This window comes from Leptonychotes weddellii, chromosome 10, assembly GCF_054177405.1.
Source record: "Leptonychotes weddellii isolate Sample4059 chromosome 10, ASM5417740v2, whole genome shotgun sequence".
NCBI lineage: Eukaryota > Metazoa > Chordata > Mammalia > Carnivora > Phocidae > Leptonychotes > Leptonychotes weddellii.
In genome coordinates, this window is record NC_138378.1 from 51,729,271 (window position 1) to 51,755,863 (window position 26,593).

The 26,593-nt window shown below is 41.3% G+C and overlaps 2 protein-coding genes across 12 annotated transcripts in view; one reads left to right on the forward strand and one right to left on the reverse strand.

Moving 5' to 3' along the window:
• Positions 1–8,238, forward strand: part of REV1 (REV1 DNA directed polymerase) — a 101,720-nt gene extending 93,482 nt beyond the window's left edge. For all 11 annotated transcript variants that reach the window (XM_081831999.1, XM_081831998.1, XM_081832000.1 and 8 more), the window contains 9 exons: positions 2,012–2,114; positions 3,270–3,435; positions 3,672–3,874; positions 5,077–5,310; positions 5,956–6,076; positions 6,674–6,894; positions 7,001–7,157; positions 7,462–7,564; positions 7,835–8,238. In XM_081831999.1, the coding sequence (XP_081688125.1) occupies positions 2,012–2,114; positions 3,270–3,435; positions 3,672–3,874; positions 5,077–5,310; positions 5,956–6,076; positions 6,674–6,894; positions 7,001–7,157; positions 7,462–7,564; positions 7,835–7,946 (1,420 nt within the window). In that variant the 3' untranslated portion in view covers positions 7,947–8,238. The remainder of the gene's footprint in view (positions 1–2,011; positions 2,115–3,269; positions 3,436–3,671; positions 3,875–5,076; positions 5,311–5,955; positions 6,077–6,673; positions 6,895–7,000; positions 7,158–7,461; positions 7,565–7,834) is intronic.
• An 873-nt stretch (positions 8,239–9,111) lies between these two features.
• EIF5B (eukaryotic translation initiation factor 5B) overlaps positions 9,112–26,593 on the reverse strand; it is a 76,858-nt gene continuing 59,376 nt past the window's right edge. The window contains exons 12-21 of the mRNA XM_081832302.1: positions 18,608–18,739; positions 17,602–17,784; positions 17,322–17,483; positions 15,810–15,941; positions 14,601–14,732; positions 14,417–14,493; positions 14,139–14,303; positions 12,140–12,278; positions 10,232–10,393; positions 9,112–9,864 (exon numbers count right to left, since the gene is read on the reverse strand). Coding sequence (XP_081688428.1) covers positions 9,757–9,864; positions 10,232–10,393; positions 12,140–12,278; positions 14,139–14,303; positions 14,417–14,493; positions 14,601–14,732; positions 15,810–15,941; positions 17,322–17,483; positions 17,602–17,784; positions 18,608–18,739 — 1,392 coding nt within the window. The 3' untranslated portion in view covers positions 9,112–9,756. The remainder of the gene's footprint in view (positions 9,865–10,231; positions 10,394–12,139; positions 12,279–14,138; positions 14,304–14,416; positions 14,494–14,600; positions 14,733–15,809; positions 15,942–17,321; positions 17,484–17,601; positions 17,785–18,607; positions 18,740–26,593) is intronic.

The following is a 26,593-nucleotide window of genomic DNA, read 5'->3' on the forward strand; positions in this document are numbered from 1 at the left end:
TGACCTGAGCCGAAGGCAGTCGCTTAACCAACTGAGCCACCCAGGCGCCCTAAACTTCTGAGTATTTTTCTTAATTCTTTGGACATTTAAATATAAATACCTGTTATTTCATGGATGCCATATTCTCTCTTCTCTCTTAAATATTCTTGGGCGCCTGGGTGGCTCAGTTGGTTAAGCGACTGCCTTCGGCTCAGGTCATGATCCTGGAGTCCCTGGATCGAGTCCCACATCGGGCTCCCTGCTCAGCAGGGAGTCTGCTTCTCCCTCTGACCCTCCCCCTCTCATGTGCTCTCTCTCATTCTCTCTCTCAAATAAATAAATAAAATCTTTAAAAAAAAAAAAATTCTTCTGTTCCCTCTGTCACTTGTTTCTCCCGATTCCTTCTTTCTCTTTTGATTACTTTTACAATAGAGGTTTTCTTTCACCATCTGATAGTTCATGACTGTCTGTTCATATATGAACTTCTAAAATTTTATTTGGAACCCCTGGATTCGTAGTGGGACATGCGGACCAGTGGGCTTCACCACAGACGAGTGATTGAGGGGCTTGTGTTTGGTTACCACAAGCAGTTCTGTCTGTGGTCTTTGCTGTCAGGCTTGTCAGTTGCCCCACGAGAGATCTTCCCATCTCCTGCCTGCAGTCAGGGAGCAGATGGAGGATGGCAGCTAGCATTCTGGTTACTCACTCAATAGGAGGAGCGGTCTGGGTGGGAAGAGTGTAGTTTCTTTTGAGCGAGGTGCCTCTCTTCCCTTGGCCGTGAATGATGTCCCCTAGCTTTCAGCATCGACAGCCTGGGTATAGTGCCGCTCCCAGAGGAGGGGCTGACTCTCTGTCAGCCGCACGTGCACGTTCTCACCCCCTCCATTGGCACCCGGCGCCTCCAGTCATGGAGCGTGTCTGAGGTCCTGTAGCATAAATTGACTTATCTCCCGCTGGTGCCTTGCTTTAGGCATAGCAGGCATGTTTGGTAACTTATATTTACTGATGTGCTCTCAGTCTTCTAAATTACGGTTAACATTTTTCCTCTACTCTTGCCTCCTCCTGTTTCTATTTTTTTAAGAGTCTGTGCTATTTAAAAATCATTTCAAGACAGTTTAGTGGTATTCTGGAAAGATAGGAAGATAAACACATTTAAACCACCATGGTCCACTAAAAATCTCACTCTTAAGTTCTGTATTTATTTGTGTGAAATAAACTTAAGGCAACAAATCAATGGAAATATTTTCAAATAGTTTCCTTAAAAATACTGGTAATTTTCATGGATGTACATAATGTCCTCACGTACTGGGAAGGTAAATATAATAAAAATAGTTTTTAGCACCTAATAATGCTGGCAGTCTCCCGTCCTCCTTCAAGAATTCTTGAAGTTGTAAGAATTGTGTATTCTAGGCCCGCTGGGTCTAGGGTACCATCATATTTCCTTTGTCATAGCTGGACACACGTTTGTTGATTTCTAGAGCCTCTGAGAATTGTCATGCACATATTCACATGTTGAAATTATTCAGTGGCTTTACTTCAAACAATAAAAGTAGAGTCAAGAACTAAACTACAGGGGGATTCATCTGTCTCATACTTCAGCGTGGAATCTAAAATTTCTCTTGGAATCTCAAACATTGTATTTAAAATACGCTCACGCTTTAGTTGCAATATAGTATGCGTGTTATTTGTGTATATATATATGCGTTAACTAAAATACATCTTTCTAAAGAATTTTTTCCAGTTGGCCAGGTCTTCTTTAGCCTGTATCTCAAAGTCTCAGTATCCTGTATGGTTTTTCTTTTTACTCTTTGCTGTCATTGTAATTAATTTGTTATTACGGGCTTCCTTGAAGGAAGACTATCTCATTCATTTTCAAGGATTATATTTAGTACTTAATTATTTAAACTTCTTTGTAACTTTCTTGACAACTTTCCTATACCTCTTTAAACCGTTCAATACTTGTGAGGTACTAGTGAATATATAGGGGATGTAGCTTTTGTTCCTTTAAAAAAGTTAATTCTATCACTTACAGGACTGTAACTCTTGACCAGGCAACAGACAGTGCAAAGATAATTGGAAAAGCTACACTAAACATGTTTCATACAATGAAACTAAATATATCGGATATGAGAGGGGTAAGTATATAACATTTTAAAATTCTGACTTTCTGCAATGTTTTTCTCATTTAAGGCTTGATCTAAGAATGGTCATGGGGCGGGTAGTGGGTTTATGTGCATATTTTCAGCTCCTTTGAGATAATAACAGGAGAATAGAAACTGAAAAATTCTTGACTTTCTCATCTGACCCGATCTTATTTTTCAGCAGAGAGTCACATTTGTTCTGAAAGCTCTTTATTTTCTGCCTAGAATAATTTTGTATGTTAAATTTTTATAGTATCTTTTAGTTAACCAAGGGCTTATTTTACCTACATTATCTTGCTTCCTATTCTCACTCCCCTAGAAGTTGATGGGGCTGTGAGGAGTATAGAACTGCAAATAATTCTTGTACCTTTAAGGTCCTTTTTAACCAAATTCATTCTGATGTCTGTTGATGCTCTTAGAAGGGAGCAGGATACCATAGCACCGAAACATGCCTTTGGAACATGTAGGTGAGAGGGTATCAAAAATGTAAAAACCTTAATTTTCTTGAGGATGAACCTTTGTAGGGTTCCACTGTGTGTACACATATGTGAGTGAAAGGCATTTTTTGGCTTGGCGTGGCATTTTTGGAAGGATTAAACAGTTATTAAGCCAGACACGATGTAAACTCCTCCTTGAAATACTGTTACAGTAAGGCTTTACAGTGTTGTGGGGTGTAGTTATCTAGACACCGGGGTGCAGTGTACCTGGGGCACTGCCCATCCCACCCCGCCCACACCCATTTATTTGAGAAGTACTTCATTTTAAACAAAAATGATAAATGAGTAAGGCTGCAAGTAGACTGACCCCTATGGAATTTTTTTTTTTTTATGTTAAAAACTTGGTTGGTTAGAACTTTAGTGGAATATAAAAGTATTACACTTTTTTGGATTTTTCTGATTTTTGAAGACATTGCAGTATATTTGGATAGAATTGGATACTCCCAAGACTGAGGTGAATAGCTGCTCGCTAGCTAGTTAGTAGTTTTTGTAATAAATCATATAGAAGACTGAATACTTTCATTTAATCTTTTATTCTAGAAATAGGACCTAGAAGATATTTTTAAAAAGGAATAGCTGAGAAGTTTGCATAGTTGAATTGATATTCTTGCTTCAGTTTTCCTGGAAACACATTTTCCACTTCTGGTTCTAGGTTGGGATTCAGGTCAATCAGTTGGTTCCGACCAATCCAAACCCTTCCACATGCCCCGGTCGCCCATCAGTTCAGTCAAGCCACTTTCCTGGTGGGTCACACTCTGTCCTGGATCTCTTCCAAGTTCAGAAAGCTAAGAAATCCACAGAAGAGGAGCACAAGGAAGGTCAGTGGTCATCAGTGTGGTTCTTGTTTTGGTGCTGCTTTTACCTTTAGGAAGGCTAATAAGTTAGTGTAACAATTGTCTGGCGTGGCTCTACTTTTTAAGAAACACACTGACATTCTGGATTATGAGGAATCAATAGCGTAAATTTGTTTTACTTAAAATGGATTAAAGGAATCCATATTACCCCATCCCTAATGATATGAAGAAGCTATTTTATGTATTTTCTATACTTTCAGTATTTCTGGCTGCTATGGATCTGGAAATATCCTCTGCCTCTAGAAACTGCACTTTCTTGCCATCTTTTTCTACGCATCTGACATCAAGTGTCAATCCTGCTACTAGCAAAGCTGAGTCTTCAGGGAAATGGAATGGTCTACATTCTCCCATCAGCTTAAAATCAAGACTTAACCTGAGTATAGAGGTTCCGTCACCCTCCCAGGTATTTTTTTTTTTAATAGTTCTAAGTATGATGTAAGTGCAAAAGCAGTTTCAAAGTAGGGATGACGTTTTTAGTTGTCCGCATAGCCAAGAAGGGGAGAGGGCTACTTGGGGTAGATCAAGGGCGGACCCACGGTGTTACTGAATTCCAAATGAGAAAGACCACGTTAGGAGAAAGGTGGTGCTTTTGCAAAGATCTGCCACTCTTGCAAGTTGTAGAACGTGGATAGAAGCCAGTTCTGCAGACTGCCATCAGTAGCCACTTTACCTCTTTGTGGCAGCGGTTATCATACGGATTTAACTCTATTCAGCAAAACAGCTTTGGTGATCATTAGTAGGGGCCTACGTCCAAGGTTTTTCTTGCGGCATTTGCAAACAGTTCTTTCTGGAGAGCTACATGTTTTTCCTAACGTAAGCTAGTAATTCCGTTGGTGTGCACGGTAAATGTGTAATACTGTTGGCATTTTTGCTCCTTGTAAGGTTAAGCTATATAGGGGAAGTCCGTTTCTCTGCTCCACTACGTGGTAGGAAGCTGAAGGACACATACATGCTGGCCTTAAGGCTCGGAAAGGGACGGTTGTGATACACTTGCATTGGGTCCCAGATGCTAGTGAGCTATCCAGAAACCGTTGTTCCTGGCAAAGTATCACATTGGCCTGCCCAGCTTACGGGATTCCGTGTTTCTAAGTGGAAGTGCACAGATGCACAGAGGAATCTGCTATGTAGGCTAGAGCAAAGTTAGTTTCTAGAATCCCTTTTTTCTAACTTGGTGTTGTCAGAACCAGAATTATTTGTATTTGGGGGCAGGTGGTCAACTGTGTGAAAGGTAAACAGGACTCTCTTACCCGATGCCAGAAATTTGACATATCCCATAGGCACTGGCCCCGGCCCCTGGGTGGGATCTGAGATCCATCTCTTGGCTGCAGTCGCAGGAGATAGAGCGAGTATGTTTGGACTCGCCTGACCCAGCGGCGCTGCCAGGGCACTTGTCTCTCCAGACTCCTGGTAGTCTTACTACTCGGGCTTCAGTGGCAAAAGGCCAAAAACCTTCTAAAACTGTGCTGTTTTGGAGGGTTAGCTTTCCTAGCCTGCTTCTCTGCACCTTTTGTTTATTGTTCAGGTTGAAGTGAAAGTGGTAACATTAACTCTACTAAGCTCCTCTCTGAGCATGCTTTAACTTCAGACTCATGTGGTATTTTATAGCTCGATCAGTCTGTTTTAGAAGCACTTCCACCTGATCTCCGGGAACAAGTAGAGCAGGTTTGTGCTGGTCAGCAAGGAGAGCTGCATGGCGACAGAAAGAAAGAGCCAGTAAATGGCTGTAATACAGGAATTTTGCCACAACCAGTTGGGACGGTTTTGTTACAAATACCAGAACCTCAAGAATCTAACAGTGACACAGGAATTAATGTTATAGCCCTTCCAGCATTTTCACAGGTAAGAGACCTTCTACCCTGAACATGCTCATCCGTCCTACTCTAGCTCAGGGCATATCTCATTTCCTCTTTTCCTTTGGACCCTAAACTCTCAGTAGCTCACGCCGTATCTGGGGTGGGGGTGGGGGTGGGGGGCCGATGGGGAGGGATTGGCTCATGTCTGCATCATCTAAAGGACACAGACTGGCAGAGAAGAGGGAGGATATGGTATGTGGGTGCTTGAAGTCTCCACCCAGAAGTAAAACAGAAACTCATTCTGTTTCTATTTTCTTGGCTAGGGATGACCATTGGGCCACACTTCAAATAACTGGGTGGAGATGCAGAATCATGGATTAGAGACCGTAACAGCCTAAGCTTGGTGTTTCAAAAAAACATTGGAAATGAGCCTCATTTCTTGTGTTTTGCCTCTCATTTTCTAGGAGTGCTGCTTGCCCTGATGGTTTTGCAGTGGTTTTGTTTAAGTCAGTTCTTAACCCCAAATTTTCTTATTCTCACCCTAAAACGTTGTGAGGATACAGTGAGCTTTAATATTGAGGACCTATTAAGAATTCATACAGATCAGAAAAGCATGATTTGAAAACAAAATCTGTTTTGTGAAAAACAGCATCAACTCAGGTTTGACTTTGACCCTTCTCGTTTGCACTAGGTGGACCCTGAGGTGTTTGCTGCCCTTCCTGCCGAGCTTCAGAAGGAGCTGAAGGCAGCATATGATCAGAGGCAAAGGCAGGGAGAGAACTGCGCTCACCAGCAGTCGGCCGCTGTGTCAGGTAAGTAGCCAGGGAAGGGACCTGTACCACCACTGAAGACGAGAGAAAGGGGATCGCTGTAGGGCGTGACCCCGGAGTACGTAACGGCCAGCGTCTGAGCTGCTAGTCATGCTAAGAGCTCTTTGTCTTGGAGCCGAACAAGTATACGATGCGGGGAAGTGTTGTCACAGTCCTAGCTGGACTTGTATCTGTAGCTTCTTGACTTGAAAACACCTTCACTTCAGAAAAAGTTTGAATTATTGCCAGAATCTTTTGAGTACTTAAGATGGATACATCAAAGAGTGTAGGTTTAAAACAAATCTGAAGGTCTCCGAACATGCATTACAATACTGCCTGAACTGTTGTACCTCAGCTGTTTAATTTCCAGTTGGTCCTTATGGGCCCCCCTGTATAGAACAGATCTTGGTAAGTGAGCACAGGGGGCGGGCACCCTGGAGCCTGCAGCCAAGTACTGCCTTCCCCACGCACGGTCAGGCTCGGGGGCCTGTGTCGGGACGTGTGTGCGCACGCGTTGGGGTTGTCTTTGAGGAGGAAAGAGAACTCGTGGTACTGTCCAGACAAGACTTTGCTGAAGATGTCATGTTCATATTCTTCTAGTGCCAAAGAATCTGTTACGTCAGCTAAAACCAGCAGCAGTGAAAGAAAAGAAACGGAACAAGAAAAAAAATCCCACCAGTCCCCCGAAAAAGATTCAGAGTCCTGTGAAAAACAAGTTGCTTCACAGTCCTGTGAAAACTCTGCCCGGGGCCTGCGGGAGTCCCCAGAAGTTAATCGATGGGTTTCTAAAACATGAAGGTCCTGCTTCTGAGAAAGCTCTGGTAATATTTTGCATACTTTTTAAACTTTGACCTTTCTTTGATCAGATCTTAACATACTCGCTGTTATGTCAACATAGCACTTTTTATTGTTTGTTTTCTTTAACAGGGAGACCTCTCTGCTTCCACTTCAGGTGTGCCAGGCCTTTCCGGGTCGCAGCCTGGGCCGGCTGGCTGCACAAGACCCCCGGCACCCAACCTAGCAGGAGCTGTTGAATTCAGTGATGTGAAGACCTTGCTCAAAGAATGGATAACTACCATTTCAGGTTGGCTTGGCCGGCGAGACAGCCGCGGACTGAGTGCAATGGTTCTAGGATTTTAGAACAGGAACAGACTCCTCCGTAGAGATGGAACTCATTTCTCTAAATCTGGTAGGCTAAACCCAGCCACCCTCTAACCTTTGAAACTCTGGGGCTGACTCTGAAAAGCTCCACACTATAGACCCCGTGTTTGGTGGCTGTAAGTCAGTGGGATAGTTAGAGAAACACGCGTCTCCTCTATACCTGCAGCTAGCGGTCTGCCTTCTTCAGAAGGAAGTTGGTCCTTACTGGAGGTTTTCCCCCTCTCTAGATCCAATGGAAGAAGACATCCTGCAAGTTGTGAAATACTGTACTGATCTAATAGAGGAAAAAGATTTGGAAAAACTGGACCTAGTTATAAAATACATGAAAAGGTAATTATTTGATACCTGTGTCAGAAGGATAAAATGGGGCATCTCTCACGGCTACTCGCGGTGCGGCACGGAGCAGCTTCTACTCGCTGCGCAAGCCGTTAACGGTGGACTTAGGGAAGGGGGGGGTGCTTCATTTCGAATCCCTAAACCATGATCAAAAGATTGTTCCCCTCGAGATGTATATAGTTTAAAACCCTAACACACACGTTCAACTGATTGTTTCGGGAGGAGTCGGTCTTACCTGCTCTTTTTTCTTAACCCACCTTTTAGGTTGATGCAGCAGTCGGTGGAATCGGTTTGGAACATGGCATTTGACTTTATTCTTGACAATGTTCAGGTGGTTTTACAACAAACTTACGGAAGCACATTAAAAGTTACATAAACCCCACCAGGGAGCCTGGTGCTCTCTGCTAGCTGTGCCATAAGTGCTTGTGAGGTATTGGCAAAGTGCATGATAGTAATGCTTGGAGTTTTTATAATTTTCAATTTCTTTTTAAGCAAGTGTTTTGTACATTTCTTTTCAATAAGTGCCAAATTTGTCAGTATTGCATGTAAATAATTGTGTTCTTTTACTGTAGTATAGATTCTATTTACAAAATGTTTGTTTATAAAGTTTTATGGATTTTTACAGTGAAGTGTTTACAGTTGTTTAATAAAGAACTGTATGTATATTTTGTACAGGCTCCTTTTTGTGAATCCTTTAGGAAGCAAATCCTGCACTGTTTATTATATTTAAAGGCTGAGGAATCCTACAAGCCGGACTGTTACAGGCTCCATGCTAAACTTTGAAATTCCTGAGAGGTCCCAGACTGGGATTCTGCTTGTTCCGGGTAAAGCTTCTAAATAATCTTATCAATCACTCTTGTCCCCAAGCATGAACACAGCAGCATGTTAAGAAAGTCTTCTTTACTTGTTTTAAATTAGAACACACACACAATTTTTTTCCTGGGAAAATTACGTCCCACAGCTGGCTTAGCGTTATTGTCTCTGCCTCTACTGTCCCTTGAGAAACTTCAGTAGTAATGAAGAATGGTACAGATTCTCAAATGTATATGAAGTGTTTTCTAGGCTAGGCTATACCATAATACTTGAAAAAATATGTATTTGTAATCCTATGCCAGTGAATACTTGGGGACATTTTCTTCAACCACTTCACATTGCCTTCAACACTGTGCTATAAATATGAATAGGTAGTCTGATACTAGAGATCTGTTACCAGAATTCATCCCACACAGTAACAGATTTCTTACAGTGGGGAAAAGATAGATATTGTCATGTGGACTTCCCACCTTCTTCGGGAAAACTAGCTAAAATCCACGTCTCTGCAACAACTTCAGAGCACCAAGCCCAAACAGTCTTATCAGCTCCCTACTAATTGCCCCAGCAGGAAACATATGCATGATAGGACTTTGCTGGGACAAACTAGACCAAGATCAATGTACAGAAATTCTAATGCTAACGTGTGCTGGCACATGAGGTATTACACCAAAGCTGATGACTCATGGAGAGAAGCTATGCTAGCAGGGAAGCCTAGCAGAGCTCACTGATGGATGTCTCTCTTCTTTATTGGTAGTTCAGAATTGTGCTGGTTACAGTGGACTCTCAGGACTATACAAGCAGTAAATAGCAGCCAGCTATGCTTTACACCATGGTTTCACACAAAGCCGAGATCAGAGTGCCTAATTTTCTATTTTAAAAAATTCCTAAGGGCACATGGCAGAAGAATGCTGGGGGGGAAAAAAAAAATCACTGTGGGAAGGGATATGCATAAATAAAGAAGTATTTCTTACATCAAAAAAGTCCCAAGAATCACAAAATCTGCAGAAACTTGGTTAATCAAATACTGCAGTACTGATTTAATCAGTATAAAATCGAAAGAGCTTTAGATCTGTAATAAAAATCCAAATTTGGGTTAGGGCAAACTTTAAAACAGCAGCCAGTAGAGAAGGGTTGGGGTGGGGGGCAGGTGAACAGGCACGTTGGAAGAACTGTGGGGACATGTAATCGACCACTGTCAAACCAGTGTAAGTTTCTTGGTTTCTCATGGAAAACATTTTATACACCTATTTTTTTCCTTCCATACTTAAGTTCATCAGTGTCCAGATACATCCGTTCCATTTTTGTCTGGTTTTTCCTGGTGATTTTAGAACATAATATTGCATTTATTCCAATTCCTGCCCCATGTGGAAAAATTAGATGATTTCAAATACTTTCTTCAGCTCCACAATAAGCTGCCAATCACTCTTCTGCATCTCATCTCTGAACCAGTCTTTGAGGGCATCAATGGACTGCCGGCTGATCTGCAAGCCCAAGGCACAAACAGGGTCAGCAACAGTGTAACAACCACATGTCCAAAAAAAGCAGTGTGGCCCATGCCTGTCATCGGCTACTGCTCATTAAAAAGAAACCTTAGCCAAAATACAATACAGTGCTCGTCTGCCTTTTAGAGTAGCAGACTCTCTGCAAGTCCTGACGGGCACTCTCTGGGAGGAGGCCCCTTCCTCAACAAAGACAAGGCCACATCACAGACCTGCCCTGAGGAAGAATCCAGTCCTCTCAGACTGTAAAAGTTCAAACTTCCAGCCCTCAGAGCTACTTCGTAAAGGTAACCAGAGAAGAGTCGACCCCCCTCTTCCTTAAAATGGGCCACTTTTAGGAGACACTTACCTTACTGACAAGAATGTCTGTAGCTTCAAAATGTCTTCCATACATTTTGGGAGATTCCCCAGGGATAGGTTCTATTTTGACACAGACTTCTTGTCCTTTTTTTGCAACATCCACTTGTTTATGGTTTATTTCAATACTTGTGACTATTCCAATGTCAACAAACTGTAAAATAAGAACTGCAATGTAAGCAGAGGAGTCCTGCCAGTCAGAGGCACTGCAGCTGGACAGCAGAAATAAAAACAAGCCAACAAGCCAGTTTAAGTGCCTTGGCTCTGTGACCCTTCTTTAGCACTCATCACACTGTGTGTGACTTCCTCATTGGGAAGCCAGGGAATGACACCACCACATCCCCTCTGCCCATCACAAGATGGCTTGTGAAGCAAGAGGACTCATATGCTTTCGACAACTTGGAAAGTGCCCTGTCAACCCAGCGTGCCTTACTACTTCTGCTCTATCCTTTCACACGACACGTGCCATAGGAAGAGGGCGTGCCAGGCACAAACCTTCTCAATGAGAAATGAGCTTGGAGTGGTCAGAATGATGAGCAAGGGGTTTAAGTCAGGGACACATGATGTGGGGCCCTGTAGGCCAAGGTCAGAGGATGAGCGCTGGGAGCAAGCTGAGCTCAGTTACAGTGCAGGAGAAAAGCACTCCACTGCCTGCCTTGTCAAGAGATACGGGAGAGTAAGAGTGAAAATGAGAGGAGTGCTTGGTGTGGCCAAAGCCACACAGGACATAACTGCTGCAAGCAAATGTCCCACCTCAGTCCACTGAAATGGTGTAAAAGCAATGACCCCTAGAAGCAACAAGTCCTAGTGCGCCATTTCCCACTAAAGGAACCAGGTCTGGGGCAGGGAAAGTACTAGATGAGCCTGGAGCATCTTCCTGCACCAGAAAGGAAGAAAATGCTCAAGTGCTGAAGTAACCAGCTCGAATGGGCTCCCGCTGACCAGAATGGATACTGGTAATGGATTAGAACATCAAATTTTTTAAAAAGGGAGTGTGTATAAATTACTTAATGAAAAGTTCAGTGGGGAGGAAGGTTCTTTACAAAAGTATGGGGGGGAGGGGCAGATCACAATGTTACCAACATTTGTGTAACTGCCTTCAGCAAGGATTACCAGTTACTAAATCTACCAAGATAAAGGTTGTTGAAACATATTTACAGGTACTCAAAAGTGCCCCAGACATGACAGTAATTATACAGGGAGAAAGATGTGTTTCTAAGAGCGATGCTGAGCCAACAGCACCTGCCCCAGGAAACGAAGATGGCCTCGCCACAGTAAGAAAGCCTATGTGATGGGGCTGGAGGCAGGTGGGAACACCTGTGCATGCAGTATCTGTTTCAACAACTGTAACTTCCACCTGGCGAGGAGGAAACAATCAGACCAATCCAAGTTGAGAAATAACCTGCAAAACAACTGGACTCTCCAGAAAGGATGGGGGGCTGGGCCTATTGAGACTAAAACCTGTAACAACCAAACGCAATGCACCTTGAAGGAATCCTGGACCAGGTCAGCAGATGGCACTCTGCAGGACACTTGGGACAGTTGGGGAAATGTGAGTGAGAACTGTAAATTACAGGACATTACTGAGTTAATGTTAATTTTTCTTAGGCAGATGCTAATCTCGAGGAAAGGAATATGGGTGTTCATTATTCTACTCTTTAAACTTCTCCCCAGGCTTGAAACTTCAAAACATCTTTAAAAGGGCACTATTTCAAAGTACCTTGCACCTTTCATTTGCTGAAGCACTGATCGCTGGTGCTAAGAATCAACACTGGCACTCCTTACTGAGGTATAAATCACAGAAGGTGACAAGCTCTGCCTTTCGTCACCACTCCTGGACTCCCCATTTTATCCCTTTAAGAGACCACACTTAAGTTTTGAAAGTACAACCAAAACTTACATTTTTGCTAGGGACGCACATGGGTGTCCCCTGTTTCACCTGACCTGCTTCCACAGTCACTCCCATCACTATTGGGTCTCGAGAATTAAAAATATACTGGGGGAGGATTTTCATCTTGCAGGGAAATACTGCTATGTGCCTAAAAGGAAAAAAGAAAACCCCAAAATTTTGAAGCTGACAAAACCACTTAAACATAAAAAAACCCAAACACGAGTGAGTATGAGGCTTCCCCCGTTGGAGAACAGCAGCACTCCCCAGGCGGTGCGGGCAGAGCAGGGCGCACGCTGCAGACAGCCCTCAGTGTGTCTGCACCGGTCCAGGCCACCCGCATGGAGTGCTCCACCCCTCGCCATCCTCCTCCCCTCCCTCCATCCCTGCTGTCACTTCCCAAGTCTTAAAGAAGCCGTATCACAGGAGCACTGAGCCCTGCCCCTAAATTTAGATGGAGCTTAGAACCTTGACGGGCCCCACGGGCAGCCTGCTCTGAGACCCACACAGGCATCAAACCACAGCCACCTTCTCCGTACCACATTCCCGAATCAGGTGATCCAAAAGGCCACTACTTCTCTGCTTAGCAAGCACGTGCTTAAGTGTTTTCACAGGGTCTGGCAGTCTGCTTTAACCACGTCTTTTCACTTCTGGTCTCATGATTTCAAGCGAGCGTATCCCAGTCTAAATCCTAACACTCATCTGGCAATTCTCCTTTAAATACGTACCCCAATTTGAGCCATCACTCCCTATGGTCTGAGCCACCCTCATGTCTTGCCTGGAACACTGGGAGCCTGACAAGAGGCCCCGCTGCCTCCCTCAGATCCTCCCCAGGGCCTACAGAGTCCCACCAACTTCTCTGACCCCATCTCCTACCGCTCTCTGTCAGATTCAACGCGGCTGCCTCCCAGTGCTGCCCTTCTGCCTGGACAACTCCCCGTGGGTCTGGGCGGCTCACCCCATGCCCTCCAGATCTCTACTTGAATGGGAGACCGACAGAGCTGAGCTGCTGCCCCGGACCACACTGCTGGTCATGGCTCTCCTCCTGACTTAGGCCTTCCCTGCTCTGCTCTGCAGCCCTTACCCTACTTCTCATGTGTTCACTGCTTGTCTCGCCTGAGCTGCAAGAGGAGGAGGGACCTGGCCAGGGTCATTGCTGACTCGTCTAGCACGCGCAGCGATGCCACCTACACGGGGCAGGCTCTCCTCCCATGGAATACCTCACCTCATTGCAGTTCCTCACTGTACACATTCGCATTCTGATCCTTCCTTCCCAGGTAATCCAGATAAGAAACTCCAGCAAGAGGGTTTTAGCGACTACTTACCAATTAATGAGACCCAGGCCCACCAATTTGAAAATTAAAAACTGCAAGGCTACAGAGGATTAGTTAACACACTGCTGGAATGCCTCAGATGGGCAGAATTTATGGTTTTTAATACATTATTTCAGGATGCAGCCTCTTCTGGATGAGCAAATGCCATGCTGCTTCTATCGGCCACAAACCTATCTGGTATAGGTATTCCCCCACATGGCCAAAGTTCGCCTGATGCCACCTTGCTTTTGCAACAGACCTATGTTAGTACCTGCTTTCCCTCACCAAAAGAGGAGGATTTTGCTCTTACGAAAAAAGGTAAAAAGCAAAAACGTTTAGCATTTGTTTTGCAGTGAGCCATTAAGAGGCAGCGGGCACCCCAAACAGAGCGGCCGCGCCAAGCTTCTTCCCAGGGACCACACTCAGCATCTCAGCGTCACGCCGCCAGAGCTGGGAGCTGTGTCTGTGAGCATCTGGGCTTCACTTCGATTTATTTTGTTTATTGTTTGGGCCCGGGAGTGCTCAGAAAATTTTCCATATAAATTAATGGTAATTGCTTCTTCACGCTATGCCATTTCGCCTCATGGAAGGTTTCACAGAAACGCTTTACTTTCAGGATAGCGGGAGAAACTCATACTTGGTAATTCTCAACCAACTTCATTACCAAAGACCCAAAGTAAGTAAAATGACCAACTTACTTAAATTCTTCTTGTTTCTGTTTCTTGTAGTCTTGTCTATATTTCGTAAAGGCATCAAATAAATGATAAATAATCTCTGCACTAAAAATTCTAACTCCTAAACTATCAGCCATTTCTTGTGCATCCCGTTCAATTCTCACATCAAAGGCCAAAATTACTGCATACCTGAAAGGTTCAAACACAATAAAGATCATTCGGAGAAACACAGAGTGTGTCATGGAGTCTGAAGAAAACAGGTAATATGAAAAAGCCTTCACAGCAGAAGAAAAATCACTTACTGGGGATCATGTTCCAGCATCACCGAAGCCTTCATAACATCTTTTTTATGGACTGGACCAATGTTAATTCCTGCATACTGTAGAAAGGGAGTTTCTGAGCTTAAATGCCTGTGTCCGGGAAAAGAAACCGCACTACAAACCATGACTATCACAGACTCCTGTGGAGTCGGGTAGGATTACTTACGGGCACTTCTGATGTTTTTAGAAATTCAAGTAGAGCTTCCAAAGATCCCAGTGTAGATGCCTGGACATAGACTCCTTTTTCTTCCAACTTGATAGCATTTAGTGTCTGCTTTAACTCATGGATCAACTCATCCTTGAAAAGAAGTTAAATGTGACAAGGTTGTAAACCAGCAATGGCCTAGAATTAAACTGTGTTTCTCTTTTTAGTGAAGTATTCACATGAAAATATGAAACCAAGGCTAAGAAAACGTAAGGTGTAGCAGAACCTGTGCTGGAAAGGAGGAGGAGATTTAGGAGCCGAATCTGAGCTGTGTCCCACACTTCACCTTTGTCTTAGGTTTACTAATATGGAAATCTATTTAACCTCTGCTGTACTTGGCAAATAAGGTAGCTGGGTGAACAGAATGAAACGAGAAGAATCTTTTCAAAATTAAAAGGACTACATCAGTGTAATGTGTTACGGTAGCCCACGGGCTCTGCTTGACTGCCTTCACTGAAATGCCCTAACCTCGGCGTCCTTTTCAAAACTCTGTCACTGCTCCTTCAGAGATGAAGAGATTTCCCCCAGGAAGAAGTAGGACAGCCGTGTCCAAGCCATGGAGGACGCAGCAGTCCCTGCCATAGTTGGGCCTGACCAAAGAGGGATGCCTGCCCTCTCCTTACTGGCCCTCCCCTCAGGTGGCCAACTCCCTGATGGTGGTGACCTGGTGCCATCTGAGGAGTAACAGGAGTCCCAGCATACGAGATGAGCCAATGTGTTCGGGGGAGTGTCATCTTCTCTTCGGCAAGTGAGTATATAAACTCAAAGTTTGCTTTTGGGAAACTATGCTGGACTCCAGTGGGCATCTGCTCCTACAGACAGGCACACAAGCTTTAAAACAACTCCTACTTCCTTGTAAAATTTTCTTGAGTTCTGTCGGCATATTCGGATACCTAAAAACATGAACAACAAATTCTGGGCTTTTGATTCGTTTTTTCTTTAAATAAAACGTGTATTTTAGAATTCTAGTGTATATAAATATTACTTATGCTAATTCAGAGGACTGTGCAAACTGAAGTAATCTAAACGCATCAACTGTTTGCTATGAGCCACCAGGTAAGGCTTCACAAAGACAGTGGTGCCCACTTCACTCATCACTACCAACATGTGCCCTGCTGGTGTGTCAAACTCACACAGCTTCGGAGGAAAAAAAAAATTTAAGTAACTTACTTTAAGAACTGGGATTTCATCTTCTTTATAAGCCACCAGGAGGGGTAAACCAGCCAATGTCTTCTCTAGGTCTTTTCCAAGAATCTTTACTCCCTGAGCTGCTTCTACTTCTTTATGCTTTTCATACTGGTTCTGTAGAGATCAAAACATTTGCTACCACATTTATCTGAAAAGTGGTTAGGAGCAGGAGATGATGTAAGAGACCATATTTTCATGACCATGGGGTAGGAAAATTTTTCTTAAAGTAGCCACAAAAAGCAATAAACACAAAAGATTGGTAAATTCAACATTAAAATTAAACACTTCTGTTTCTTAAGACACCATAGAAAAGGTAAAAAGACCGGAAGATGCTGCGATGCATACAAGCCACTAACAGTCTAGTCTCCCGACTATACAGACCACTCCCGTTACTATAAAGACAGACAATGCTGGACCACGGGGACATTGCATGAAGGAGTGAACTTAAATGGCTAATAAACATACAAAATAATGGCCAACCATATTTCAATCAGGTAAGTACCAAATGAAACAATGAGCTACCAGATGGAAAAATTTTAAAATCTGACAGGATCAAAGAGCTGACAGTTGTGCAACCCTAATATACTGCAGTTGAAAGTGTAACTTGTTGGACTCACTGTGAACAACAGTGTGGCCTTATCCAGTAAAACTGGAGCTGAGCACAAGCTAAGGACTTAGCAATTCACTCCTAGGCACATACCCTGCAGAAACTTGCACAACTGCACCAAGAGTGTTCAAAGCAACAACACTGTTGTTAATAGCAAAAATTTAAAAGCTAGAGATACCCTACATGTGCCATCAACAGGAGAACAGATAAATAAACCATGATATATTCATGGAGAATACCACACAACAAAAATGAACTACAGCTATATGAAACAACATGGGTAAATCTTAAAAGTCTTTTCTTTTTTTTTTTTTTTTTTTGAGTTAAAAGAAGCCAGATACAATGGAAATGAGAACGACTCTACTTTATGAAGTCCATACATATTTTTTAGGGGAACACACTCAGGTATTAAAACCATTTTTAACAAAGGATATCAGTTACTCTCATAAACATGGAAGCACGGTTAACTTTTAGGAAGGTGTTGGGAGGGGGCGCTAACATCCGTGAGAGGCACACAGGCTTCCGGGGTGTCAACAATGTTCTATTCTTCATCTGTTTGTCTGCTTCCTAAAAATTTGTTCAACTCTTCCTCTATGTTTTGTGTAGTTTTCTGTATTTGTTTTATTTCATAATAAAAAAATGTGAATAAAAAACTAGTTGGCAGTTTAGAACCAAAACAATATACTTCAGTTCTCATGGAAAGCTTAGATAAGAAGAACTTGACACTTGTCCATTCTGACAGATGATCCCTTTATGAAGACATCTAATAGAGGCTGAGGAGCAAGGGCCTATTAAGCCAAGCAGCTGTGAAGTGAAGAAGTGACCTCAACAGAACTCATACACACTGTACATGTCCCCATGTGTCAACACTTACCACCTAGGCTTACCTTCACCCGTAATTCCTTCATTGGAGGAGGTAATAGGAGGCCTCGAATCTGAGTTACAATGGGCCCCTCTACTCCAGGAACAATAATTGTATCTCCTTCCTTCAAACGCCCATTGATCAGTATCACATCTATAGTGGTGCCCATTCCTGGGAGAGCCTTAACCTGAGAGACATAGTATAAAGGGAGTGAGAGAGAGACTACACTATAGCAGGAGACAGCCCCCAGCCCAGAACTCACTGTTAAAGGCAAAGGAAAAATAAACTCAAAAGCTGATCCTCACCTCCATAACCTGTGCTCTTAGCTCCTCACAGTGTGCAAGTCTCTTGCTCAACATAGTCTGAGTTAACTCAACAAGAAGGTAGATCAGACTTCCCATGCCATCACCAGTATGCGCAGAGGTAGGTACCAAGGACACAAAAGTACGGGGATCCTTATTCTCATAAAACAAAGCTGCATTCAAACCCTAGAGACATAAAAAGCAAAATCATTCCAAAAGGCCAAGCTGTGGAAGGAAGTACCCAGGACAGCACGACTGATAAGACGACAGATAAGCAAATAGCTCCTCTTTGTGAAACTCCTCAAAAACACTCAAGAGATCATGAATATCCTGTAGGTATTAGTTGTATCACAGAAAAGTAGTTTCTTTCCAAGTCAACTTTATTTTTTTTTAGTTTATTTATTTTAGGGGGAAGGGGCAGAGGAAGAGAGAGAACCTCAAGCGGACTCCCCACTGAGCGCAGAGCCTGACACAAGGCTCGATCTCATAACCCTGAGATCATGACTTGAACGGAAATCAAGAGTCAGACGCTTAACCAACTGAGCTACCCAGGTGCCCCTCCAAGTCAACTTTATTTTTAAAATTTAAACATTCAGGGCGCCTGGGTGGCTCAGTCGTTAAGCGGCTGCCTTCGGCTCAGGTCATGATCCCAGGGTCCTGGGATCGAGCCCCACATCGGGCTGCCTGCTCAGCGGGAAGCCTGCTTCTCCCTCTCCCACTCCCCCTGCTTGTGTTCCTGCTCTCGCTGTCTCTATGTCAAATAAATAAATAAAATCTTAAAAAAAAAAAAAGTAAAATTTAAACATTCAGACTACAAAGACAGATCTTTGAAATACTATCTAATTTAAAAAGAAAAAAAGGGATAAGGGAAAAGAATGGAGAACACTACATGCCATTGATAAGGGAACAGAACCAGCATTAGTGAAACTGCTGGCTTTATTATAAGGACAACAGAACAAAAAGAAAAAATATTCTATGATATAGGCTCTTCAAGGGAAAGTTTTCTTACCTGCTGTGCAAATTCCACAATAATAGCCTTTGCTCGCTCCTCAAATTCATCTTTTGTATTCTTTTTTTGCTTCTTTAAAGTAGCAGCCACGTCAGAATCGGGGCTCTTTTTCCAATCATACAACCTATCAATCTAGACAAAAATTTTTCGTTAAGAAACATCTTTAAAACATTCAGAACACTCAGGAATTAATTAAAGTTAAAACTCCTAAAAGTTCCTAATGTCTATTATATACATTCAGGAGAGTGTGAATTACTCAAATATTTTATTATACCAAAAAGCTTGTATAACCCGCCTAACTGCATCCCCTCTTAAATTAGAAACTTCTGAGGTAACATGCTGCCCATCAGCCTCCAAACCAGTTCAGGAAAGGCTGCCATTTGCTTGCAAAAGATGAGATCTTAGAATTATCTTAGGACTATTACTGTATTTTGTTGGAATTCCAAAATGGTTCTGTTTAGTAGTCAGAAATAAGAATTACAGCAAGTATCATCACCAGGAAAATTATACACCAAAAAAATAGAAAATAAAAATTACATCCTATCTCAGAGAACAGCCCATTTTAATTGTTTTACTGCTCAAATTAGATTTACTGAGTTAAATAAGTCATGTATTTTCCTTCACTTTTCAAAAGTGTGATAAATGGGTATAGGGAGGAAAAACTATTTAATAGTAAAAACAAACAAGCAAAATCTGTTTCCTCAGTCTAGGGCTACAATATAAGGAGGCTGCCCGAACCTGAATGCTACAAAGGAGAAAAATTAGTTAGTAGAAATAGACCCAGAAATGACAAAGATGTTATAATTAGCATATGAGGTCCTTAAAATAGTTATTATAAATATATGTGACTTTATAGGAAAAATATGAAACCTGTAGTAGAACTAAAAACCACAGAATATGAAAAAAAATTCACTGGATAAGCTTAACAGCAAATTATATATTACAAAAGAAAAGACTGAAAGCCTTGAAGATGTAGCAGTAAAAACTATCCCAAGGGAAGCATACGAAAACAGCATGAAAGAAAACCTTACTCACTTACAAAAAGTATCTGAATTTTTAAAATTTTTAAAATTGATGAATATATAAATTCAAAGATCTAAGAAAATCAAACTAAAGTAGGATAAACAAACTATTACATAATCTCAATGATGAACGCTTAAAAGTTCTTAAAAGCAAAGGAAAAGGAAGACACATTCACACAGGGAAACAAAGGATAACTAAAGATAAAAGCCATAAAGCAATGATGATGAAGGAAAAAAATATTTTTTAAACCTCTAATTCTGTATCAAGTAAAAATATTCAGAAAATAATTTGACCTTAATGATATTAAAAGCACAACATACCTAAGCAGTGCTTTTTTTTTTTTTTTTAAGATTTTATTTATTCTAGAGATAGTGAGTGAGCACAAATGGAGCAGAGGGAAAGGGACAAGAAGACTGCGCTGACCACAGAGCCAGACTCAGGCCTCAATCCAACAACCCTGAGAGCACAACCTGAGCGGAAATCAAGAGTCAGATGCTTAACCGACTGAGCTACCCAGGCGCCCCTAAGCAGTGCTTTTAACAGTGTGCTAAACATACCCTTAAATACTTCTATTAGACAAGAAAAAATATCTGAAATCAACAATCTAAAATTCCACCGTAACTTAGAAAAAGTAGACATGAAAACCAAAGCAGAAAGAAGGAAATGATGAAATTAACACTGGATATCAATGAGATATAAAACAGACAAACAGTAGAGAATATCAATAAAACAAAGAGCTGGTTCTCTGAAACACAAATTTCTATACGAATTAAAGTAAAAAACCAAAATAACCTGTACCTGTTTAAAAGAGATTCTATGCAGATGGGGCTTCCTGGTGAAATCTACCATAAACACTTAAAAGAAATTCTATCATTTCTATACAAACTCTTTCAGAAAATAAAGGAGGATACACTTCTTACTTCATCTTACAAGGCAACATTACTCTGATGATAACAAAACTAGACAAAAGACGTTACAGGAAAGGAAAACTATATAGCAAAATCACTCATGAATACAGACACAAAAATCATCAACAAAAACTTATCAAATCAAATCTGGCAATATATGAAAGAGAGAAAATACATCATGATCAAGTAGGGTTTATTCTAGTAATACAAGGGTTGGTTTAACATTTAAAAATTCAACAGTAATCAACAAATGGTGCTGGAACAACTGGACATCCACACGCAAAAAAAACTGAATCTAGGCATAACACAGGCCCTCCATGTTACAAAAATTAACTCAGAATAATCACAGACCTAAATGTAACATACAAAACTCAAACTCCTAGAAGAAGAGAAAATGTGATGACCTTGGCTGTGGTGAGGACTGTTTAGATACCACACCAAAGGCATGATCTTTGGAAGAAAGAATCCAATAAGCTGAACTTCATTAAAATTAAGAACCTCTATGAAATAGTGAGTGAGTCTAGAGAGTAAAATAAGAAGCCAGACTGGGAGAAAACATGTGCAAAAGACATCTGATAAAGAAGTTGTATCCAAAACATATTAAGGACTCTTAAAAAATAAAACAATCCAATTTAAAAAAGGGCCAATGAATTTGACACCTCAGAAATGGCAAATAAGCACATGAAAAGATGTTCCACCTCTTATAGAACATCTTAAGGAAACACAAATTAAAACAATGAAATACTACCTCATACCTATTAGAATGGCCAAAATCCAAAACAGAATACCAAATGCTGGTCAAGATGTAGAGCAACAGGAATTCTCAATCACTGCTGGTGGGACTGCAAACTTAAAACCACTTGAGAAGAGTCTGGCAGTTTCTTCCAAAACTAAACACTATTACCATATAATCCACCATCACACTCGTTGGTATTCACCCAGAGGAGGTAAAGACATATGTCCACACACAAACCTGCACAGGGAGGTTTACAGCAGCTTCATTCATAACTGCCAAACTTGCAAGCAACCAAGACGCCCTTTAATGGATGAATGAATAAACTCTAGTGCATCCAGACAATGGAGTTATTAAACAAAATGAATAATGAGCTAAAAGTAAAAAATGAGCCATTAAACCATGAAAACAGATGGAGGAAACTTTAATTCCTATTTTTAAGTAAAAGAAGGTGACCTGATAAAGCTTACTGTAGAATACTGTACAATACCAACTATATGACACTCTGGAAAAGGCAAAACTATACAGACAGTAAAAAGATCCGGGACTTTTTTGCTAGGGATTGGGAGGTGGGGGAACAAACAAGCAGAGCAGAAAGATTTTCAAGGCAGTAAAAATACTCTATGATACCAAAATGATAGATACAGGTCATTATACATTTGTCCAAACCCACAGAATGTACAACACCAAGAAGTAAACCATGGACTCTGGATGATGGTAAGTCAATCTAAGTTCATCAATTATAACAAATCTATCACTCTGATGTGAGAGGGAAGGTGCTGATAATGGGGGAGACTGTGCCTGGGGGAGGCAGGGGTAGTGGGAAATCTCTGTACCTTCCCTTCAACATTGCTGTAAATCTTAAATGGCTCTAAAAAAGAAAAAAAAATAAAGTCTTAATAATAAAAAGTTAGTAAAGTCCCCTCAAAATATCAACATTAGTTCATCTTACAGAAGAGAGGAAAAGCCACATAAATATCTCAAGAGATGTGGAATAGCCATCTGACAAAAATCAACAACTCATGACTTAAAAAAAAAAAAAAAAACCACACAAGTAACACTTTAAACAACCTATGACTGACTGCATATGTAACGGTGAAAGACCAGCTACTTCCCCTAAGATGGGGCAAAAAGCAAGGTGTCTGTCATTACTTTTATTCTACATTGTTCTAGAACGTCTAGTTAGTGCAGTAAGGAAGAAGAAAATTTACAGAGCACACACATGAAAGTAAAACAGCTGTTATATGCGCAGATAATTGTGCAGATGGAAAATCCCACATGACCTACAAAACTAAGCTACTAGGCCTAACCAGTTAATTTAATAAGATCACAAGATTAAAAATGAATACATAAAAATCAACTATATTCCTATATAAAATTAAAATTAGAAATCTGAATTTTTAAAATGGTATTTACAATAGCACCAAAACCATGAAATACTACAGATAAATTTAGAAAAATATGTCCAACACATGGACAGGGAAACTACAAAATATCATTAAGAGAAAATAAAGAACTAAGTAAATGTAGAGATATCATGTTCACTTATCGGAAGACTCAATTTTGATAAAATGTCAACTCTTATAGAATTTATCTACAGATTAAATACAACCCCAATAAAACTTCCAGAAGGCTTTTTGTAAAAACTAAGAGGCAGATTCTAAACTTAAATGAAAATTCAAGGACCCTAAAATAACCAAAACAGTTTTGAGTAATGAAACGTTAAAGAAATGACCACTACCTGCTTTCAAGACATTACTATAAAGCTATAATAATCAAGATAGGGTAGTAGTGGCATAAGGATGGATATATACGTCAATGGAAGAGAAGATAAATACCAAAAAGGGACATATATATATACATGGCTTAATTATTTTTCAACAAAGATTCAAAAGGAATTCAATGGAGAACTTCTGGTCTAAGATGGCAAGATGTAGGAAGACACTGAACTTACCACCTCCATGGACACACCAAATCTACACCTATTCACAGAGCACTGATCCTGAAGAAGAAGTAAGAGCTAACTGGAACAGCTTCTGCACAACAAAGACCACACAGAGAATGGCAAGAAAGAGGAAGACACAAAGAGAACCCCCATCCACAACACTGCGAACTGCTGTGTGGAGGGATAGTACTGAGGGACTGTGAGCAGATTCGTCTGCCCTGGGGTACAGAAAAAAAGCTGCGGTTTGAAAGGACAACTAGAATGTAAAGGAACCAGTTCTAGAACCGTAACAGCAGATGAACTGCTGAAACTCTCTCCAGGTACTGTCAAGAGTTACTTTCAAGTACCAAAGTTCACATTCCCCTCCACCCTGACAGCACAAACAGGGGCAAGGTCCAGGCACTCTAGCGGGCCCTCCAACCTCAGTGAGCCCTGAGTCCCTAGCCCACACCAGCCCAAGCCATCCCATCAAGGTGGCTCCAGTGCAATGCATACCAGGACATGCCTGGCCAGCCCTCACTACAGATCCAGCTGTCTCGTCAAGGTTACACGAACACAAAGCACCCTAGAGCACTCCAGGCCCACACCACTTTGGCTCCAGACACTTACCAGGGCACCCCTGGTGTAGAGCATGTCAGAACCTCCCAACCCACACCAGCTTAGACTCCAGACAACTTGCCAGGGAACCTCCTGCACAGAGTGCCCCAGGACACCCTTGCCCACACCCGCCCTGGCTTCAGCCACCACCAGGGTGCCCCTGCATGGAGAGCCCCAGGGCCCCTAGCTTGCATCCACTTCAGGTTCAGCTGTACTCCCAGGGTGCCTTTAGTATAGGACTGCCCCAGCCTGTGCCCACTCAGTTTCAGCTGTCCCGTCAGAGTGCTCTTTGCAAGGAGAGCCCCCAAGTCCCCTGGCTTACACCAACTTTAGCTTTAGCTGTGATGCTAGGGTGCTCTCTGCAAATACAGCCCTGGGACCCCCTGGCTTTTACCCATTTGACCTCCAGCTGCGCTGCCCTCTGGGTGGAGAGCCCCAGGAACACCCAGCTTGAACCTACTTCAGTTCTGATTATCGTACCAGAGTGGCCCCAACATGGAGTGTGCCAGGACCCACAGCCCACAAATACCACAGCTCCAGCCAGCCACCCAAACTCACCAAGCACATTTTACACAGGAACCCATACACAACATCACTCCCTCTAGCTGAGGAGAAACAGCTGTTCCACCTAATTCATACAAACAGAGGAAGAAATAAAAATGAAATGACAAAAGAATATACTCCAAACAAAAGAACAAGACAAAACCTCAGAAAAAGAATTAAATGGAGATAAGCACTATGCCTGATAAAGAATTCAAAGTAATGGTAATGAAGATGCTCACTGGACTGGAGAGAACCATGAATGAACTCAGGGAGAACTTCAAAAAAGACATAGAAAATATAAGAAAGAACCAATCAGAGTTGAAGAATACAATAACTGAAAGGAAAAATACATTAGATGGAATCAACAGATTTAAGGATGCATAAGAAGGGATCAGTGATCTAGAAAACAGGGAAATGGGAAGCACCAAAGCTGAACAGAAAAAAAGAAAAAGAAAAAAAATGAGGCTAGATTAAGGGATTTCTTAGATATATCAAGCAAACAAACATTCTCTTTATAGAGGTCCCATAAGGAGAAAACAGAGAGAGAAAGGGGCAGAAAACTTATTTCAGGAAGTAATAGCTGAAAACTTCTTTAGCCCTGGGAAGGAAACAGACATCCAGGTTCAGGAGGCAGAGAAAGTTCCAAACACATTGAAGCCAAGGAGGTCCATATCATGAAACATAGTTAAAATATCAAAGATGAAAGATAAAGAAGGAATTTTAAAAGCAGCAACTAGTTATATGCAAAGGAAACCTTATAAGGCTCCTATCAGCTGATCTGTCAGTGGAAATGTGCAGTCCACAAAGGAGTGGAAAAAAAACTACAACCAAAAATATTATACCCATCAAGGTTATTTAGAATTGAAGGACAGATCAAGAGTTTCCCAGACATACAAAAGTTAAAGGAGTTCTTCACTACCTACACCAGCCTTACAAGAAATATCCAAGAGACTTCTATAATTGAAAAAGAAAAGGCCATAATAGAACAAAATTATAAAAGGAAAAAAGACTCACAAAATAAAAAGATGCAAAATATAACAACATATATTTAAAACGTGGAGGAAGTAAATAAAAATGAAGTTCTTTTAGACTATGTTCAAACGTGACTGACCACCAAATTAATATACACTGCTATATACTTTGGATGTCACAAGTGAACCTCATGGTAACCACAAACGAAAACCCGTAATAGACACACAAAAGAAATTCAATCATGACACTAAAGAAAACCATTAATCACAAAAGAGAGCAAGAGAAGAAGAAAGGAAAAAGAGAACTACAAAAACCAGAAAGCAAGTGACAAAATGGCAATAAGTACATACCAATTAATAATTACTTTAAATGTAAATGGTCTGAATGCTCCATTCAAAAACAAAGGGTGACAGAATGGTTAAGAAAAAAGAACCCATTTATATGCTGCCTACAAGAAACCCACTTCAGTCCTAAAAACACACAGAATGAAAGAGAAGGGACAGAAAAAAGCTATTCGATGTGAACAGAAGTGGAAAGAAAAAAAAAAAAGCCGGGCAACAATGCTTATATCAGACAAAGAGACTTTAAAACAAAGACTATTACAAGAGACAAAGAAAGGCACAAATAATAAGAAAGAAATCAATCCAACAAGAAGATCCACAACTGTATTTATGTACATAAAGCTGGAGCACCTGAAGACATAAAGCAATTATTAACAAACATAAAGGGCAGAAACTGCAAGTAATAACAAGAACAGCAGGGGGCTTTAATACACCCTTCACCTCCATGGATAGATCGTCCAGGTACAAAATCAATAAAGAAAGAGTGTAAGCAAATGACACATCCAACCAAATGGACTTAACTGACATGTATAGTATATCCTGTGCAACAACAAAGGAATACGTTCTTTTCAAGTGCACATGGAACATTTTTCAGGAAAGATCACGTTACGCCACGAAACAAGTTTCAATAAACTAAGATTGAAATCATATCAATCCTTTCCAACCAAAACAGTATAAAAATATAAATCAATTACAAGAGAAACACTGGAAAAAACATGTGAAGGCTAAACAACATGGTACTGAACAACCAGGGGGTCAATGAAGAACTCAAATGAAAATGAAAACACAACAGTCCAAAATCTTTGTGATACAGTGAAAGCAGTAATAAGAGGAAAATTTGTAGAAACACAGGCCTATCTCAAGAAAATAAACAATTTAACCTTATACATAAAGGAACTAGGGAAACACAACAACAGCAACAAA